At 44.6% G+C, this 18724-nt stretch overlaps 1 protein-coding gene across 1 annotated transcript in view; it reads right to left on the bottom strand.

Moving 5' to 3' along the window:
* Positions 1–18724, bottom strand: part of LOC143996626 (maternal DNA replication licensing factor mcm6) — a 270522-nt gene that overhangs the window by 140866 nt on the left and 110932 nt on the right. Inside the window, exons 10-11 of the mRNA XM_077491792.1 lie at positions 10377–10484; positions 5025–5180 (exon numbers count right to left, since the gene is read on the bottom strand). Coding sequence (XP_077347918.1) covers positions 5025–5180; positions 10377–10484 — 264 coding nt within the window. The remainder of the gene's footprint in view (positions 1–5024; positions 5181–10376; positions 10485–18724) is intronic.

The raw sequence follows: 18724 nt of genomic DNA, 5'->3' as shown, positions 1-18724 counted from the left end.
AATCAATCGCTTTCTTTAACCAGCAATGAGTCTTACACCTACTAAAATTTGACCACTCTTTCGCCAACTGCTCCAGGTCTTTCAGATTGGAAGGGTTCCATTCCCGACTGCTGTTTTGAGATCTCTCCACAGGGGCTCAATGGGATGTAGATCTGGACTCATTGCTGGCCAGTTCAGTAATCTCCAGCACTTTGTCTTAAACCATTTCTGAGTGCTTTGGGTCACTGCCCCACTGAAAGACCCATGGCATCTGCCAGAGACCCAACTTTGACACTGGACCCTATATTGCACCCCAGAATTCTTTAGTAGTTTTAACATTTCATAATGCCATGCATTAAGTCAAGATATCCAGTGCCTGAAGCAATAAAGCAACCCCAAAACATCAGTAAACCTCCACCACATTTGAATGTATTCTTTTCTTAAAGGCCTCATTTATTTTTCTGAAAACAGTAGGATGGGATTTACCAAAAAGCTGTGATTTTGTCTTTTTTGTCCATATCACATTCTCCCAAAAGGATTTCGGCTTCCTCCTTTTTCCATTTGTGTCAGCAGTGGGGTGCTCCATAGTACATTACACATTATCATAAGCACAAACACATAACATCCCAAAATGGTTCAATGACCAGGTACAGTAGTCACAATATTAATCACCTCTTCGAGAGATAATCAAACGATAGGCGACTAATAATGGAAATGCACACCTAAGAAGCACTCAGTGGAACAAAAACAGTGATTCCAACTCAGACTGTCTGGGAAAAGTCTACAACAGTCTACGAGACAAACTCATACACTGTTCAAGTAGTCTGAAAATGTTCTGAAAAGGAATTACTTTATCTTCACAGATTTCCTGACAAATATCATTGATAAATATATCTGACAAGTGAAGGAGTCTCTCCAACCCAGTCACAGCAGGAGGGCCACCATATTCCCTCTGCCCATTACTTGTGTAGCGCCCATCCATTTTGGTGGGTGCTAGATAGGTTTTTTCATAGGTACATTTGGCCAGAGCCTTACACTTTTTAGTCCTGGTTGTTTGTTTTGGGAAGTGGGAGTGAGAATAGCAGGAGGTGTGGCCACCTACACTCTGGCTCAGAGAGATCCCCTTTACCTGTCAGTGGAAATGTTCTGGAAGGGAGGCTGGACTTGGGACTGGAGTGGTAGGCAGCTTGTATGGAGAGCTCTGGACCAATCATTAATTTAAGCTAGAGGTCACATGCCTCCTGAGAGCTAGAGGAAGAAGGGGGTAAATACGTAGTGTGCAGGAGGAGCAGGCTTGAGGGCCTAGGGGTTCAGAGACACCAGTGCTGGTTAGGAGGAGAGGGATTGAAGGCCTGAGGGTTCAGAGACCTCATTGCTGTACAACCCACACAGCACCAACACAGAAAACTGGGCGAACTAGCCTGGGATGTACAGGACCATGCAGAGGAAAAAGTAGCTGAAAAGAGGACGGAGGAAACTGGGATCGACCTTCTTTGGCAATCGGAGTATCGATGGGAGAGAGCAAGGGAGTGCAACCCAGCGGTGTTTAGCCGTCAAGGACACTTTCCAGAACTGACACTGGGCGGATTGCCGGAGTCAAGGTAGGCGGTGAGGCCTGGGACTTTTAATATCCATAACCCACAACATCTTTCAGAGGGGTGTTGGTCGGTTCATTAATGGAAAGTGCAGAGTAACAGAGTCAGGAACCAAAATGATCAGAGTCAACTCATACTCTCTACTTCGCTGGAACATCACTAAAGTTTTCAAAGACTGTCTGCTGATGTGTATTCTTGCATGGGAGGAACGGAACAAGTTAACACAAAAAGGTAAAGTGCACACTTTGCAGCTCCCAAGGGAGTAGTGCGCTACACTTGTACAAAATTATTACCTCTTTCCATCCACTCCAGAAGGGAAGCTTTATTGTTCTTATTCAGAAAATAATCTGCGCTCTCCATGGGCCATAATCAGTGGGTATTGAGGCTTGCCCCTAGTTCCACTCCAAAAGCCTTTGTCCTGGTTAGGTCTGTCACAGCTTGCTTTTGGGTTTGCAATGTCAGCACTGCAGCTGATGTTTCCATCAGCTGGTTGGGTGGTCCTGCCGCCACTGCGGTTAAGGGAACATGGCAGTGTAGCCTTTTGGCTTCACGACCATGTCTCTACTGCACATGCGCAAAGCACGCTGTGCTCTCTCACTGGCCCACCTGAAGGGGAAGGAGGAGGGAGGATGAAGGGGCCGGGCTGCTGATGTAATTCACAGCGGCCTGGTCTCCCGGAAGTGGGGACATGGTGCCCAAGAAAATAAAAAAATAAAAACAAACACACAACACAACAGGTAACCACCCCCCCCCCCCCCCCCCCCCGAAAGGTGCAAAATGTGGTAATAGAGGGAGGGAGAAATCAGATAAGTGGAAGTTCCACTTTTGGATGGGACTCTGCTTTAAGTAGCAAAGCCACTTACAAATACAGACAGAGAGTAGCAATCACCTGCATTTGTTAAAGTAGATTTAAACAAATGCTGCATCCACCTAGAGGAGAGTGTAGGTTTGTTTAGGTTCCTAGCCTTCACTAATGGGACCCTTGGAACCTACACATACTCCATTAAAATTTAAATTCCATCACAAGATAGATTCAAGGAAGGAGGGAGAATTGATGTTCACAGAAGGAATACCCTATTACCTTCAACACTTCAGCATGGGATTTAATTTGCAGCATACAATCAGCAAAAAGTAAAGGTGCTTTTAGCCTGCAAGGACTAAAAACTCCATAAACTGTCCACAACATAAACTGGGTTATCGCATATGAGGACAGAATGGCATAGACTAGGTCTAACTGGATCTGCATTATCTGGCCTATCACTCAGCTAGTGGTTTGCTTGAAGTACAACCAAAAACAACCAAAAACCAGGATGAGGCTTCTATGTCCCAGCTCCTAGAAGAGTGTTCCACAGTGGGGATTTTTGCCACTTGCAGGGTCTAACCCATAACAGTTTGCTCCTTAGTGGTTAACCCTGAGGGGTTAGCTGCACTTTTGCTGAAGGGCAGTGGGAAGCTGCCCTTACATGCAACTAGTGCAAGTACCCACATTTTGACTGTGTATAAGCCTCTCTAATAACAGTCCAATGAAGCGCATATGCAGGGGCGTACCTAGAGCATTTGGCACCCAGGGCCCATCCTATATCTGGCACCCCCCCCCCTCCCAACTGTAAAAACACCCAAAAAAAACACCCTCCTCTGCCAAGATCAGCGTTTTTTAATTCTGCTTTCTTTTTTAAATGGCGCTGTTGGCTATCGAGTAAACCGGAAGTGACACTGTGGTTTCGCTTCCAGTTTTCTACATCGGAGACCTGATCAAAAGGCAAATTCGGCTTTGTTCGGGTTTCTGGCGAGCTGGCTGGTGGCTCAGGTCTGTGGGTGGGATGGGAGACCTGGGCGGAGCTGTGGGGGGATGGGGACGTCCCCTCCCGCTCCTTGTAATAACAGCCGATGCTGTTCATCCATGGTAGCCAGTGACAATAGACGGGAAAGGACAGAGGTGTCAGTCATTCAGGTGTGAGCAGATGCCACATTTTTGGACAGATTGTGCCAAGGTCAGGAAAGTGGAGAGCTGGACTGGAGCTGCTATGAGGGAGACATCAGAGTGAGAAGGGGAGACAGCTGACAATACAAACTATGGCCCATACTTTGCTTTATCTACTGTCCTCAGGGACAGATCTGATCCAGAGATCCCACTGTATGGCGATCTCTAGATCGGATCTGTCCCTGGGGACAGCATTGGCATTGATGATTTGATTCAGATTTGGGAACTGACCTGCTGACAAGGCGTGTTGCTTGCTGGACGTGGATGGGATCTGATGGCCGCAGGGAAGATGGCAAGATGCTGCAGTGACCTGCTGCTTGCTGGATGGATCTGATGGCTGCAAGATGTGGGTGTAAGTCCCCCTTTTATCAGATCAGCTCATCTACTCTATACCTGGTTTGTGAACACAGCAACACCACCCCCACCCCCTTTACCAGGCAAGCTCACAGCTCAGCTACTATAGGTGGGTGGTAGTCACACAGCAATATACAGCACACGCCTGCATTCTGCAACCTGTACACAGCACACGCCTGCATTCTGCAACCTGTACACAGCACACGCCTGCATTCTGCAACCTGTACACAGCACACGCCTGCATTCTGCAACCTGTACACAGCACACGCCTGCATTCTGCAACCTGTACACAGCACACGCCTGCATTCTGCAACCTGTACACAGCACACGCCTGCATTCTGCAACCTGTATATAGCACACGCCTGCATTCTGCAACCTGTATATAGCACACGCCTGCATTCTGCAACCTGTATATAGCACACGCCTGCATTCTGCTACCTGTATATAGCACAAATCTGGAGTCTACAACCTGTACATAGCACGCGCCTGCATTCTGCAACCCCCCCCATCAGGTCAGCTACACTATACCTACTACACAGTAACACCCCCCCCTTCCCCTTCTATGACAGACCAGCACAGTAAGGATGGCAGGACAGACACACTCCCCCCAGCGTCTTCTCACAGCTCACACACCCTATCACCAGCTCACCTCGGCTCTCAGCTTCAGCTAGGGAGGTTTAGACTCTGGAAGATGATGTGGACACAAAGTGTAACAGCAACCACCCCTGCGCTGAATGATGACACACTCAGCTCGGCTGCTCAGCAGTGGTGGGTGGAGCTAGCAGGTGAAAACAGAAACTAGACCATACTATTTCGGCCACAGTGCTGGGGGTGTTCAAGCTCACAAAAAACAGAGCAGCCAGAGCCAGGGATTCCCTTCAGGATACTGTCAGACAGTGTCTGAGTGCAGAGTGAACCCCATAGCAATGCTACCCAGCCACTTACACCCCCCTCAATGTGTGGCACCTGGGGCGGAACGCCCCCCCGCCCCCTGCTTGGTACGCCCCTGCGCATATGAATACAAATGAGTAACTATACTGCCAATCAAGCGTGTAAATGAATACAAGTGAACAGGTAGTCAGAAGATATAATTAAAAAAATAAATAAATAATTACCTCATTGCATTCATCTACTAGAATGAAAAAAAGATCAAATCTGGACATTATAGGAGCTGATAGATTTACATTATGCTTTAAAGATTTTGAACGCTCATATCTTCCACCAATAGGATTTGCAGCTGCCAAAATGGATGTTCGAGCATTCAAAGTGGCCTGGAAATGAAAAAGCAATTTTCCAATGTTACCATGTTTCATAAGTGCATTTTAAAAAGCATGTGCCAATCTAACAACTTTAGTATTTCCACAGAAATTACAAAAAGTTCCTTAAGGCTGCTTTCACACTGGGGCATGTTATAGCGGCGCTTTTCGGCTGATAGTGGGGCACTTTTAATCCCCCCCGCTAGCCGCCGAGTGTCGCCCATTGATTTCAATAGCCGGGGCGGTTTAAGAGCAGTGTATACACCGCTCCCACACTGCCACAAAGATGCTGCTTGCAAGGCTTTTTCCTGTCCTGCAAGAGCACTGCCCCAGCACTCAGGTTTACACACTGGGGCTGCAGAAAAGGCATTTTACAAGCGCTTTTCAGGCAGCGCTATATTTAGCGCAAAAACACCTGTAAAATGCTGCAGTGCGAAAGTAGCCTTACTTTGAGCAACAATTTTTAAAAACGTGCTCCTGATTGTTTTTATCTTATTTTTCAAACCTATATATGTAATTATCAATACAATTATCAATTCTTTAAAGCTCTTCAGTTCAGAGTTTTCAGAGGGCATTTGAGGTGCAGCAACGATGAGTTATATTGCCTCTTCACTAACTGATTTTACCCTGTGATGTCAGAATACCACGCTCATGTGTTGTGGCATGGCCCAATTGAACTCAAAGGGCAAGTTTGACAGGAGGAGATGTCACTTGTCATACTCTGCAGCCTGAGTTAAAAATTCTACATCTTTGGCATGGATACAGTCCTATTGAGGCTATATTGTTAGGATTTGGGTGGTCAGGGATCAGCAAAACTACAGTTCGGCTTTTTTTAACCTCCTCCCCCAGCCCTTTGTCTGAACAATTCTTACATGAACCAATAACTTTCTCACTCACTTTAAACCAACCTGACATTCAATCAGCTGATAATTGAAAGCCAGTATGAGGGCGGTGTCATCTGCGCCTGTGCACCTTTCTTTTGCGCAGAGCATGATCAATGCCCAGGACCAGGCAGAGACTGCTGTCACGTAAAGACTAACATTAAGGCAGTTCCTTATCCTAGAGGTTAGCTTTCACTGTGTGCAGTAACTAAAGTACAGAGTTCCTCTGAAAAGTGTCTCGTCTCATGTCACTGCACACCGTAACCGATTTGTTGCATTAGGAGGGATGTGCTGAGCCTGCGCCCACTCCACCACTCTGGTGTAACTCTGTTACCTCACTTCCAGTAACAGAATGGGGTCCCACCAAGCACTTGGTACAGACCTCATGCCTGCTGTCCTTAACTCCTTTATGGTACATCATCTCTTTATCCAGTACCATACTTACATTTTTTGTAACCCAAAAAGAAAAAAGGAGATCCTGTTCCCTTATAGATGATTAAGCAGCATAGTGCTTGTGCTGTCTAACCTGCCCCTCTCTAAACTGTAAAAAAATCTGTCTGATCCTGCCAGTTCCTGTGTCCCCCTTCTGTCTACTGACCATGATAATTATGACTGCTGAGCCCCGATTCCCATGGGCAGTTTACATGCCTCTGTCACCTGCAGATATCCTCTGTCCCCTCCCTCTCTGTCTGCTCCATGTGTCTGTCTCTGCCCCCTCTCCTGCCACTATTAGTGGTAAATAGATTGCGAATTGTTACTGTCAGCCCCTCTAGTATATATATAGGTATAATACACAGGATAAGTGTTTTATTAAAACAAAGATTGTAAATACTTTTTTATATCTATATTCAGGATGGACACGTGACTCGCGGCCAGTCTCCTACTCTGATCCATGGCTACAGTGGGAAACGGCCACGTGACCTCCCCGACTGATATCAGAGGGAGAGCTTGGCCCCTCCCACCAGGGTGAGAAGAGTTAATGGAACCTTTTCTGATGAAACATGGCATAACAGTTCAATATGAACAACTAACCCCTTAACCCTAACTAGAGTAGCATAGAGCACTACTGTAGGAGAGAGTCCATTATGGCATAGTCCATAGCTGGATGTCTTCCAAAAACCCCAATGTATTTTCAGCAGCTCCAGATGATTCCATGCACAGGTAATCTGGAACCCAGCCTAACCTGGGACACCTTGGACCTCAGCCATCTTTTATAGCACATTTGGGCTGGCTAGGACAAAAAGCTCAGGAACTGGGCTTGTAATCTTTAACCCTCCCTAAATCCGTGCCAGCCACGGACTCCCTGGCAGTAGAAAATTTACACCGAATTTTAGAAAATGAGCATCTAGTTGATCTTTAGTAGATCACAAGATAGGCAGAGGATAACACTTGCTTTCACAGTATAGTCTGGTAAACACAAGAAAACACTGAACTTCTCTTGCTTGCTTAAGGTAAAAAACATGCCAGTATTTGTATGTATTGCCCTTTACCCCCCTTTATACTTTCAAGTCCTGCCTCAATCCAGTGCTGTGTCCATCTGCAGAAATGCTCTCCTCTCTCTACTCATAGAATCAATCAAATCATGTAAGCAGAGAACGGGGCTGGGGCTGAGCCATGCTGTATGTCAACAGATGCACACAGCCCAGCTCATGATTAAGCCTGCAGGTGTGCCACCATAGAAAGCGACTTTGTATCGTAGCACGCCAAAAAGAGGATGAGCCTGGAGTGCCAGTGGAGGACCCCAGAAGAGGTGGTTGGGGATCGCTCATTTATGCCAACAAAAACACTATGTAGCTCGTTATGAAGCGTTACCAAACTAAAATGTTATTTAGCTTCCATTTCAAAAAGGCAGCTGTATATAGTGTAACTCATAGTTATATATTGGGGTTTATTAACCTGCCCAGAGAGCATCATGGCTCCGGATCCTCAATTTAAAGCCTTATTAGGTCACACCTAGGGATGAGCACATGAGTTTGACTCGAACACCAGGTGTTAGTTTGTTCTAAAACGAACTGAACATATTGGGCGTTTGTAGGAAATGTAAGCGCCGTGGAACGCCCCATAATGCACTGCAAGATTGCAGTACATTGCTGTAGGATGATTGGCCAAAGCATGCACCTGACCTGCATGCTTTGGCCAATCACAGCATGCTCTGCTGAGAGAGACATAATTGGCCAAAGGCAGGGTGCCTTTGGCCAATCATGATTCAGGTTATTCAGTTAGTGGCAGCATATTTGCTCTGCACACACCCTGCATTCTTTGTAGCCTATATCTACAGTGCATTCAGTGGTGTACTGTTTCTAATACAGTGCAGGTGGTGTACACAGTATCTAATACACTTCTGGCAGTAAATTTATATAACATACATACATACATACATACATACATACATACATACATACTCTGCATTCAGTGTAGCCCATATATGCAGCTACCAAGGAGAGGCAGATGATCACAGGCCACTAAAATAGGGCAAGCAGCCTCTGTTAACAGTGGTGGTTGTGGACATGGTGCATGCTCTGCAGGTGGGCATGGGGCACGCTTGTCCTTTTTTGCTGCTGCTGGCCATGTTATTGAGCCCCTCATCTGGGACCTCCAACCCTACTATAACTCCAGTCCTCTCAAAAACCTGCATGCTTATGTAACTGATTAAATTTGCTATGGATCTGGGATTCCTTGAAGGCTGCATATGCTGACTATCCTATTCCTCCTCAATCTTGATGCCAACAATATTTTTGTTTTAGGGCACCACCACTCAAGGCCCAATTTTTACGCCCCTGTTTAACAGGGCTTAGTGTTATGGTGCCACCAAAACCAAAAGGTCCAGTTTTTCTGCCTTGTTTATCAGGGCCATGTAATTAGATTTTTGATATTTCACAGCAGGGCCCGTCCCTGCCCCTAACAAGAGTAACTGAGGGCTTACGGTGTTCTGGTACCACCAACACCTAAGACCATTTTTTCTGCATTTTTTTCTGAGTATGTAGGCAAGGCTGTATAGTATATATACTGCGATTCAGAGTATATAGTGCCCGGGGGACCCCCCACACCATTTAAAAAATAAAATTGGTGTGGGGTTCCCCTTAATATCCATACCAGACCTGAAGGGCCTGGTATGGATTTTTGAGGGGGGGGGGGGGGGGTGTCGGTCATCCACACCATATTGTGGTATCTACGGTATATTTATCTATATTGCCAAGATCCAACATTACAATACAGCCGCAAACCGTTTTTAAATTAATTTTTTTCCCTTTAGGTCATTTTGCTGTGGTACGGTTATAAACAGGGGGGGGGGGGGGGGGTGTTCGGCTCATCCCTAGTCACACCTATACATTATTCTGTGTCATAAATGGTTCAGTCTACTTAAACAATTTTTAAAACCCTTGAGAAAAAAGAAAAAAAAAAAAACACCCCCCACATTTGTTTAGTTCCGGATTAGTTCTGTTACTAATTTTGTAATGTTATGGACTTTGTTTCGCTTGGTTTCTTAATTTGTTTACAATTTGTTTCATTCATTAATTTTCTAACAAATTCAACGTTTTCAGAACAAGGAGAATGCAGATCGGTCGAAAAACTATTGACCGATCAGAATTGTGTGAAGAAATACCCGGTGGTTAAGCAGCGGGCCGGGAAGCCGGCTGTCCACGTCCTTAACCATGAATCCTCATACTGATAGATGAATGTAAACAAAAGAATGCCGGCTTTGCCCGGCAATAGAAAAAGGGTAAAAACAAAACACGGCGTAGGGTTCGCCTCCTCCAAAACGCATACCAGACCCTTACCAGTGTATGCAGCCGGGAGGTGAACCATACCAGACCATATGTCTTCAACATGGGGCAAGTGGGTGCTTTGAGGTGGGGGGGGGGCTTTGTGCCACCCCACCCCAAAGCACCTTGTCCCCATGTTGATGGAATGTGGCACATTAATCTGTCAGTGGGGAAGCCAGCTGACAGAGGACTCATGGTTAAGGAAGCGGGCAGCTGGCTAGCTGGCCCTCTGCTTTAGCAGCTATTTATTCACAAATAATTCTGATCGGTCAATTGTTTTTGACCAATCCAAATTCGAATTGTTCTGAAAAGTTGGAATTCGTTAGAAAATTAACAAAACTAATTTTAATGGGATTTCACCTAATCTCCTTACCATTTCATTTGGAGATTCGGATACATCCGAATAACCAAAAATTCACCCCAATTGGAATTGGCAACTGAAACAAATTGCACATTTCCTCACAACACACCTCTCATTCATTTACCTGTTAAATAGCACTAAACTATTGATAAATTGAAACTATTAAGGATAACAAAGTTGTTACCCTATGGAAATATATTCTTACCTTTACACCAGCTTTGGTAATTGATATAGTTTGCTGTTCCATTGCCTCATGAATGGCCACCTGATCTTTCAAATCCATTTTGTCAAACTCGTCAATACAACAAACTCCCTTAATACAAGAAATGGCACAGATGAAAAACGAAAGCAATGCAAACTAAAACAAATAGAAGTTAAAGAAAAAATAAATAAAAAATAAAGAAGAAGATGTATAAGCCAGTGATCTAAATTTGCAGCTGCATTCAATTTTACATTACAAGTCTTTGCATGAAATATTTTAAAGCACAACTCCACTTGAGGATAAAAAAGGGATTTTAACAAACTTTGTTGCAGAGTCCTACCTAATATGTTGAAGAAATCACCATTTGTTCCTCTGTGCTGAGTCTAATAGGAGTGGTTTCATAATCAACCAGCTGCTGCTGTAAGGCTTCTAACAAGGAAAACCACAGGGTCTGTATCCCTTTAAACATGATTTCCAATTGGGAGTATCTTCTCAAAAATTACTGTTGCAGGGAATGCCAAAATCTGACTTGTATCTTAGTGTAGACTTCGGGGAAAATCAGTAAGCCAAACACAGGAAATTTAGGTTTCTGGGGAGTGTTTATTGCATATTGTGTGTAGACAGCTCCTGCTCTTCATCACCTCCTCCCATATCCACCTCCAGGACTTCTCCTGAGCCTAGTCCATCCTCTGGAATTCCCCACCCCAAGCTGTCAGACTGTCTCCAAATGTAGCCACTTTTTGGTGATCCCTGAAAACTTTCCTCTTCAGAGAAGCCTATCCTGCCTCCATCTAACAACTGCATTATTTTCTCCATTAGCTCACCTCTCACAGCTATTACCTTTTAGTATAACTTGACTCTCCCTCCTAGATTGTAAGCTCTAATGAGCAGGGCTCTGATTCCCCATGTTGAATTGTATTGCAATTGTACGGTCTGTCCTAATGTTGTAAAGCACTCCGCAAACTGTTGGCGCTATATAAATCCTGAATAATAATAATAATAATAATAATAATAATAAATAATAATAAATCTCCAGGTAACCATATTGCATTTCACAGAAAATTACAGCACTGCAGATGGAAAAGAAAAAAGGTGATGTTTAATAACATTCAATTACAATACAACTTGTGTTGCAATTGTATATGCTATATATTTTTATTTGCCCTTTTTTCCCATAAAAGTGGAGTTGCCCTTTAAAAGGAGAAATAGTGGTATCACTGTAGCAAAATGACCGGTAAGCATGAAGGATATGGCAGTAGGGAAGGGGATCTTAACATTCAGCAATATTGAGGTTGACCATTGCAAAAATGCAAAATACATTTTAGCAGTTTCACAAGCCAAAATCGGATTCAATCATAACTTAAAGAGGAAGTAAACCCTGATGAGTTTACTTCCTCTTTCATTCCCTGCAAAGGCAAAGCATAATGGACTACTATGCATCGCATAGTAGCCCATTATGTGTCACTTACCTGACACAGGAGCCAGCGATGTCACCGCTGTCCCCTGTACTCCGGCGCATTCATCTTTTCGGTGGGGTCTCGCAGCTCTGCCGCTGTCATTCGGCGGAGCTGCAATGACGTCACTCCCGCGCATGCACACGGGAGCCGACACGCGTGGCAGCTCCGTTGTTGGAAATGCCGCGCTCAGTGCGCCTGCGCGCAGCTGTCTACGGCGCATGCGCCGTAGACAGCAGTGCCTGTCTTTGGGCAAATATCTTCTAAACCGTATAGGTTTAGGAGATATTTCTTGGACCTACAGGTAAGCCTTAATCTAGGCTTACCTGTAGGTCAAAGTGGTTTGTAAGGGTTCACAACCACTTTAACTGAAATCAGTGGTTTCCCCATACTAGTTCAAATGTGACTTTATAAAAAAAAGAGTGGTCAGCAAGGTTAAAATTAACAGGGAACCTACTTTTGCTTCATGCAGAAGGGCAGTATAACAGAATATGTTCTACTCCTTGGACAGGAGAGCCTCTAGAAGAAATTACTAAATCCTGACCTCCTCATGTGAGGATATTATGGGTCCACTGTACTCTGACCCCCTGTAGGACCCCACTTACTAGTTTATAAATTTGTTCCAACCCCCCATAATGGTGTTTTGTCTTCACTCCAGGGCTCCAGTGAATATGCTTTTAGCTTCTCTTTCAGGTTACTTCCAAATGTAATTTCTATCCAGGTTCTATATTTTCTACCCATACTAATAACCATTTATGCTGGGGCTTAGATGTATTGTGCCTAAAAGGCAATAACTGCATTGCAGTACTGTGAATTGCTCAGGAATGGTTGGTTGCAGGCTGTTTCTTCCTTTCTCTGCTACTCCTAGTAGGTCTAGCCCCTTCTAATCTAGCCGACTTCTGCCCTTCTTGCAAAATAATTCCCAGTTACTGCATGCTCAGTGACTAATGGCATCAAGTTGCCATGGAAAGGTCTGGATGTCAAAAAAAAAAAAAAAAAACAGTGGCGCTATGTTGATTTAAATAGGTAGATCACAACGTTAAAAAGACAAATTAAAAACTCAAGAGTAACAAAAGTCCATGAATAACGTCCATATTCAATTAGTACTTAGAGGCAGCTCCCTTAGAGTGAAACAGTGAACCCTGTGTAGAAAGACTAAGTGGAGTATTAAAATCAATGGTTTAACCTCTTCAGCCACGGAAGATTTTACCCCCTTCCTGACCAGAGCTCTTTTTGCGATTTGGCACTGCAGTGCTTTAACTGACAATTGGGTGCAATGTCGCACGAACACGCAAACAACTTTTTTTCTCTGCAAATAGAGCTCTTTTGGTGGAATTTGATCACCTCTGCGTTTGAAAAAAAAAAAAAAAACCACACGCTTTTTTTTTTACTATAATACACCCCCCCCCCCCAAAAGAAAAAAAAATGTATTCCCTCAGTATAGGCCGATATGTATTCTACATATTTTTGGAGAAAAAAAGAAGTTTAAAATTTAAAAAATCGCAATAAGCATATATTGATTGGTTTACGCAAAAGTAATAGCATCTACAAAATAGGAGATAGATTTATAGCATTTTTTTTTTACTAGTAATGGCAGCAATCTGCAATTTTTATCTGCGACATTATGGCGGACACGGACAATTTTGACACATTTCTGGGAATATTGGCATTAATATAGCGATCAATGCTATGAAAATGCATTGATTACTGAAAAAATTTCACTGGCAGTATAAGGGTTAACAGTAGGGGGCAATGAAGGAGTTGTGTTCCCTAGTGTGTGTTCTAACTGAAGGGGGAGGGAACTGACTAGGAGAGGACAGATCGCTTTTCATACTTTGTATGAACAGACGATCTGTCACTTCTCCCCTCGGAGAACTGGGATCTCTGTGTTTACACACAGATCTTGGTACTCGCCGTATTACGAGCAATCACGGGAGCCCAGCGGTCAAAGACATCAAGGGGTGCACCCCCTTTGATGGTGGACGTCTTATGGACAGCCATGCGTCACCGCTCGTACATGACACTGGGGGCGCAGCCTTCGAGCCCTTGTGGGTATATCTAGACGTTTAGCACGGCTGGGATTCTGATTCACAACTTGAAGATTGGATAGAGCAGTCACATCTCTAAGAACAAGCTGGCAACCATTGGATTTTTTACTCCATTGAAACATTTTCCAGACATGATTTTAAGGGGCCAAGTGGAGACCGCAGTGAAAAAAACCCTTATCCAGACCGTGCTGATGCTTCGGATGTTCCCCTGTTGTGGCTTTTGGTTGCGCCACCCCCCCAGCTCCCGAGCTGGATGCACTACACGGCTGCCATTTTGATATCCAGCGCTTGGCGATTTATCTCAGACCTTTGATACAACATTCATGCATCCACCCCTGAAGAAGCGAGCAGGGTCTCGCGAAATGCATAGGGCTTTATTGATGCTCGTTTTATGCCAGTACATGCTGGGTATCATTGATGTCTGCATTATGTTTACATACTTCCCTGTCCACATGTATGTACATTTTATTTTCTTATTGTGCATGTGTATTTACTGACCCAGCAACTTTTAAGTTTTATTGTTGCTCATGGATGTATAACATTTGTAATTAATCTTTGTATATTTACTTTCATCTGTGTTGTGTACATTGGCCATTATGCCGTTTAACTCACAATCATTTTTGTTTTCGCTCTGTTACATAACATTTTGAAACAAATTGACTGTCTCAGTGTTTGCTGTGGACATTGGCTAAACCTCGCTCACCTCATCTAAAGTCCCAGGGGTATTTTTCTTGGTTTATGTGTAACAACATGCATGTTTTCAGGCATAGGAGCCCAAGAATGCAGTGATAAAATGACAGGCGTGGCCTGTTTTCAGCCTCTGGATGCCAGTCAACAGCCGCCAGCAGGAGATCTGTGTGTGACTAGGAGTGAGAGACTGCAGCCTATACAGCAGAGAGCCGGTTTGCCCGCCTCTGAGGGATCTCGGACTACAGCCTTGCTATCCTAGCAAGTGGATCAGCCTGAGCTTCAGAGCGACTGGAAGCGCCTGCACTTCAGCCCATCAGGAGTTGCAGCATGGCACAGCTGCATCATCTTCACAAGACAGACACCAGGAGGCTCACAGCCATTGGAGTTCATTGTGGTGAGAGTGCACGTGCCCATTCCAGTAAGGAGTACAGTATTGCTGAGTGAGTTCTATTACAGATTGCTGGAGAGACTTTTAGTTCCACGGAAGTGAATTTACTTTGTCACAGGCATCATACAGACTTTGGGTAATGGACTCAACCACTGCCACTGAGTGGATTCAGGAGTATGGGAGCCGGTTTGAACAAACTATGGTTCTGAGGCTACCAGGAGTCCAGTGGTTTGAGAGAGAGGTACAGCAGTTGATGAAAAAGGCAGTCCCAGAACAGGGGTCCTGCCTCCTGGACCTGAAACACGACTTGTCCTAGAATGGAAAGAGTATTCTGGTGGACTTCCAGAAGAAGCTTGTGAGCGTAGCTGAAGGCTTGGATGGCCATGTGATCCCAGTGCAGTTGCCGGAGGAGACTGGTGAGAAGTCCTCTGGGTCACCAACAGGAAGCCCTGTTGCATGCAGTCTAACAGCCAGTAGTCTAAATGCAACCAGTCCAGCAACAGGAAGCCCAATGGTGGGGATGCCTCCTGCTTCATTCCATCTAGACACGAGTCACCTAGTTGACAGCCTGATACCGAGTCAGAGGAGTGGAATGTGTCAGGAACAGTGGAGAGACACCGTATCAGCGAGAGAGTGTCTGCAGTCCAGCCATGGATGTCATCAGAAGCTTAAAGAGGGGAAAACTGGATTGTGATGCCATGGACTATATCGAGGCCCTCTACACAGTTTATGGAAGAGTAGAGAAACTACCTGATCTGATGTACAAGTTTGAGCATACCCACCAGTGGAGAGGCGAGATGTCTGAGTATATTGCCCGGGTGGATAAAACTCTGCACGAATATATATATATATATATATATATATATATATATATATATATATATATATATATATATATATATATATATATATATATATATATATAAAAAGACCGAGAGGCAGACAGCACCCGATTGGATCGGATCCTACAAGGAGCCAGGCCAAACCATCCTATCATTCCCCAATTGCTCTTGAAGGGTACCCAAGGGGCCCTTCTTACATCCCAAGCTGATGGGGATGGTGCGAGAAGAGGAGGCTCTCCTGGATGAAAAGGATCAGGAGGCCTGACTTGCAGTAAAGACACCCCAGAAGAGTGAGAAGATGGTTGCACAATCAGTTCAGGTGGATGCCAGCATGGTAGAGAGCGATGAAGAGTCTGATTGGCAGGAGCACACCAAGACTTCTGTAGTGTAATGCACCCCAAAAGTTACTCCTGTCAAGTCATCAGAAAGTGGAGCTCAAGTTCAAGAACAGGTACAACAAGCTTTGTTACATGTGATGGAAGCCCAGGCCAAAGCTCAGACCGAGCGGGTGGGCATTTGGAAGCGCTACAAATGTGGTGATCCAAAACACTTCAAAGCCCAGTGTCCGCAAAGGGAAGTGAATGCTGAACTGTTGGAGGAGATGGTGAAGCTATTACAGACATTGCTGAAAGGCCAGCTGGTGGGAAACTCCAGGGGGTCTCAGTGAGGAAGCCAACTGAGAACCCCCAATGAGAAAAAGAGCTCCAGGAAACAAAGAAAGAAGAGCCAGAACGAGGCCGCAGAAGGGAAGAGTGTCCCGATCACTCTGATCATCCCCACAGTCAAGTAACCCAGCACCAGGGGCAGGGAGCCAGGCACAGAGGGTCAATGCTTTACCATCACCTAGGGCCACAATCAGGTCCTATTAGAACATCCCTAAGAAGGTTTGTCAGTCTGGCCCAATCAAAAGCGGTCTGGCCCTCAACTCTGTGTACAACCTAGTCCCGAATGAATCCTGGGAGGGAAACCCAATTAAAAATTTCCCACCGAGCACACACACCGTTCCTGCCATCAGGGACACTACATAAATCTCCTGCTTCATTGTGCCCTCTCTGCCAACACTCAAGACCTCCCCTTGCCCACCGCTACTGGTCCTGCTTGGTCATCTCATCGTTCTGGGATCAAATATTGGCCTTTATCTTTGAGATTACACTTCTGAAACTTTCCAAGGATCCGTTACTCCTCATCTTTGGGTACTGGGACCCCAAACTGCTCCCATGTTAGCTACCTCCTCACCCCTGGGCAAGGAATGGGCCCTGATTTGCCTGTTACTTGCCAGGAGAGCCATTCTAGCAAATTGGACCTCCACTGCCACACCTTCAGTTTCTCAAGTCAATAGAGACCTCATGCACCTTCTTTTTCGGGACAAACTTAATACAAACCTACACCAACCAAAAGCCACACAGCGTTTCCATAACAGATGGGACCTGTACATTGCCTCCAAACTCACTCTTCAGGAACGGACCCACCTTGAAGATCATTCTTTCACTCGCAAGGACCCCCTGCTACCAGCAAACTTTACTATATCGTGAAACTTTAGTATACAGTTTACAAAACAGCACACCTTCTTTTTTTCAACACCTCACCCCCATCACCGGTTAGGCTCCTCCCCCCATGTGCGGACTGCTATACCAGACTCAGCAAGTTCCTCTCCCCCCCCCCTTCCCTCTAGTCGTCTGTTATATCTTTATGCATGTTTTATGTATGACCTTGGCTCCTCTGAAGGATACCAAGGTGCCATACTATTCGCAGATCCATCCAGTTGAGGCCGCCCCCTTCTTTCGAGGGAGATTGGTTTGGCGTCAATTTCCTGCAAAGAGTACTATGTTCACAACGCATTTAAATGTCATGTGACTGCTTGTATACGACTCATACTTCCTCTTCAAAAAATTTCTTTGTTCTTATTACGGTATTTTCTTTGTGATTTACCATCCTTTTTCAATAACATTTTTTGGAAAAAAAAAAAAGCTGTCTGGCGACACCACCTATGATCGCTGTTAAGTCCCCACAGAGTGCCTTAACCACTTCAGCCCGGACCAATTTTCAGCCTAAGGACCAGAGGTCTTTTTACAATTTCGCACTGCACTGCTTTAACTGGTAATTGCGCGGTCATGCAATGTTGTACCCAAACGAAATTTGCGTCCTTTTCTTCCCACAAATAGAGCTTTCTTTTGATGGTATTTGATTGCCTCTGCGATTTTTATTTTTGTGATATAAATGGAAAAAGACTGAAAATTGAGAAAAAATAATATTTTCTACTTTTTGTTATAAGAAAAATCGAATAAACTCAATTTTAGTCATACATTTAGGGCAAAATTTATTCAGCCACATGTCTTTAGTAAAAAAAATGTCAATAAGCGCATATTTATTGGTTTGCGCAAAAGTTATAGCGTCTACAAACTAGAGTACATTTTCTGGAATTTACACAGCTTTTAATTTACGACTGCCTATCTCATTTCTTGAGGTGCTAAAATGGCAGGGCAGTACAACCCCCCCCCCCCCCCAAATGGCCCCATTTTGGAAAGTAGACACCCCAAGGAAATTGCTGAGGGGCATGTTGAGCTCATTGAATATTTTTTGTCCCAAGTGATTGACAAAAAAAAAAAGTTTACAAAAAGTTATCACTAAATGATATATTGCTCACACATGCCATAGTTATATGTGGAATTGCACCCCAAAATATATTCTGCTGCTTCTCCCGAGTATGGGGATACCACATATGTGGGACTTTTTGGGAGTCTAGCCGCATACGGCACCCCGAAATCCAATCACTGCCTTCAGGATTTCTAAGGGTGCAAATTTTTGATTTCACTCCTCACTACCTATCACAGTTTCGAAGGCCATAAAATGCCAAAAATAGCACAACCCCCCCCCCAAATGACCCCATTTTGGAAAGTAGACACCCCAAGCTATTTACTGAGAGGCATGT

The sequence above is a fragment of the Lithobates pipiens genome, unplaced genomic scaffold (genome assembly GCF_037356315.1).
Source record: "Lithobates pipiens isolate NorthernLeopardFrog02 unplaced genomic scaffold, aLitPip1_a1.2 Scaffold_19, whole genome shotgun sequence".
Classification (NCBI taxonomy): domain Eukaryota; kingdom Metazoa; phylum Chordata; class Amphibia; order Anura; family Ranidae; genus Lithobates; species Lithobates pipiens.
This window is presented reverse-complemented; position numbering and strand designations above follow the sequence as displayed.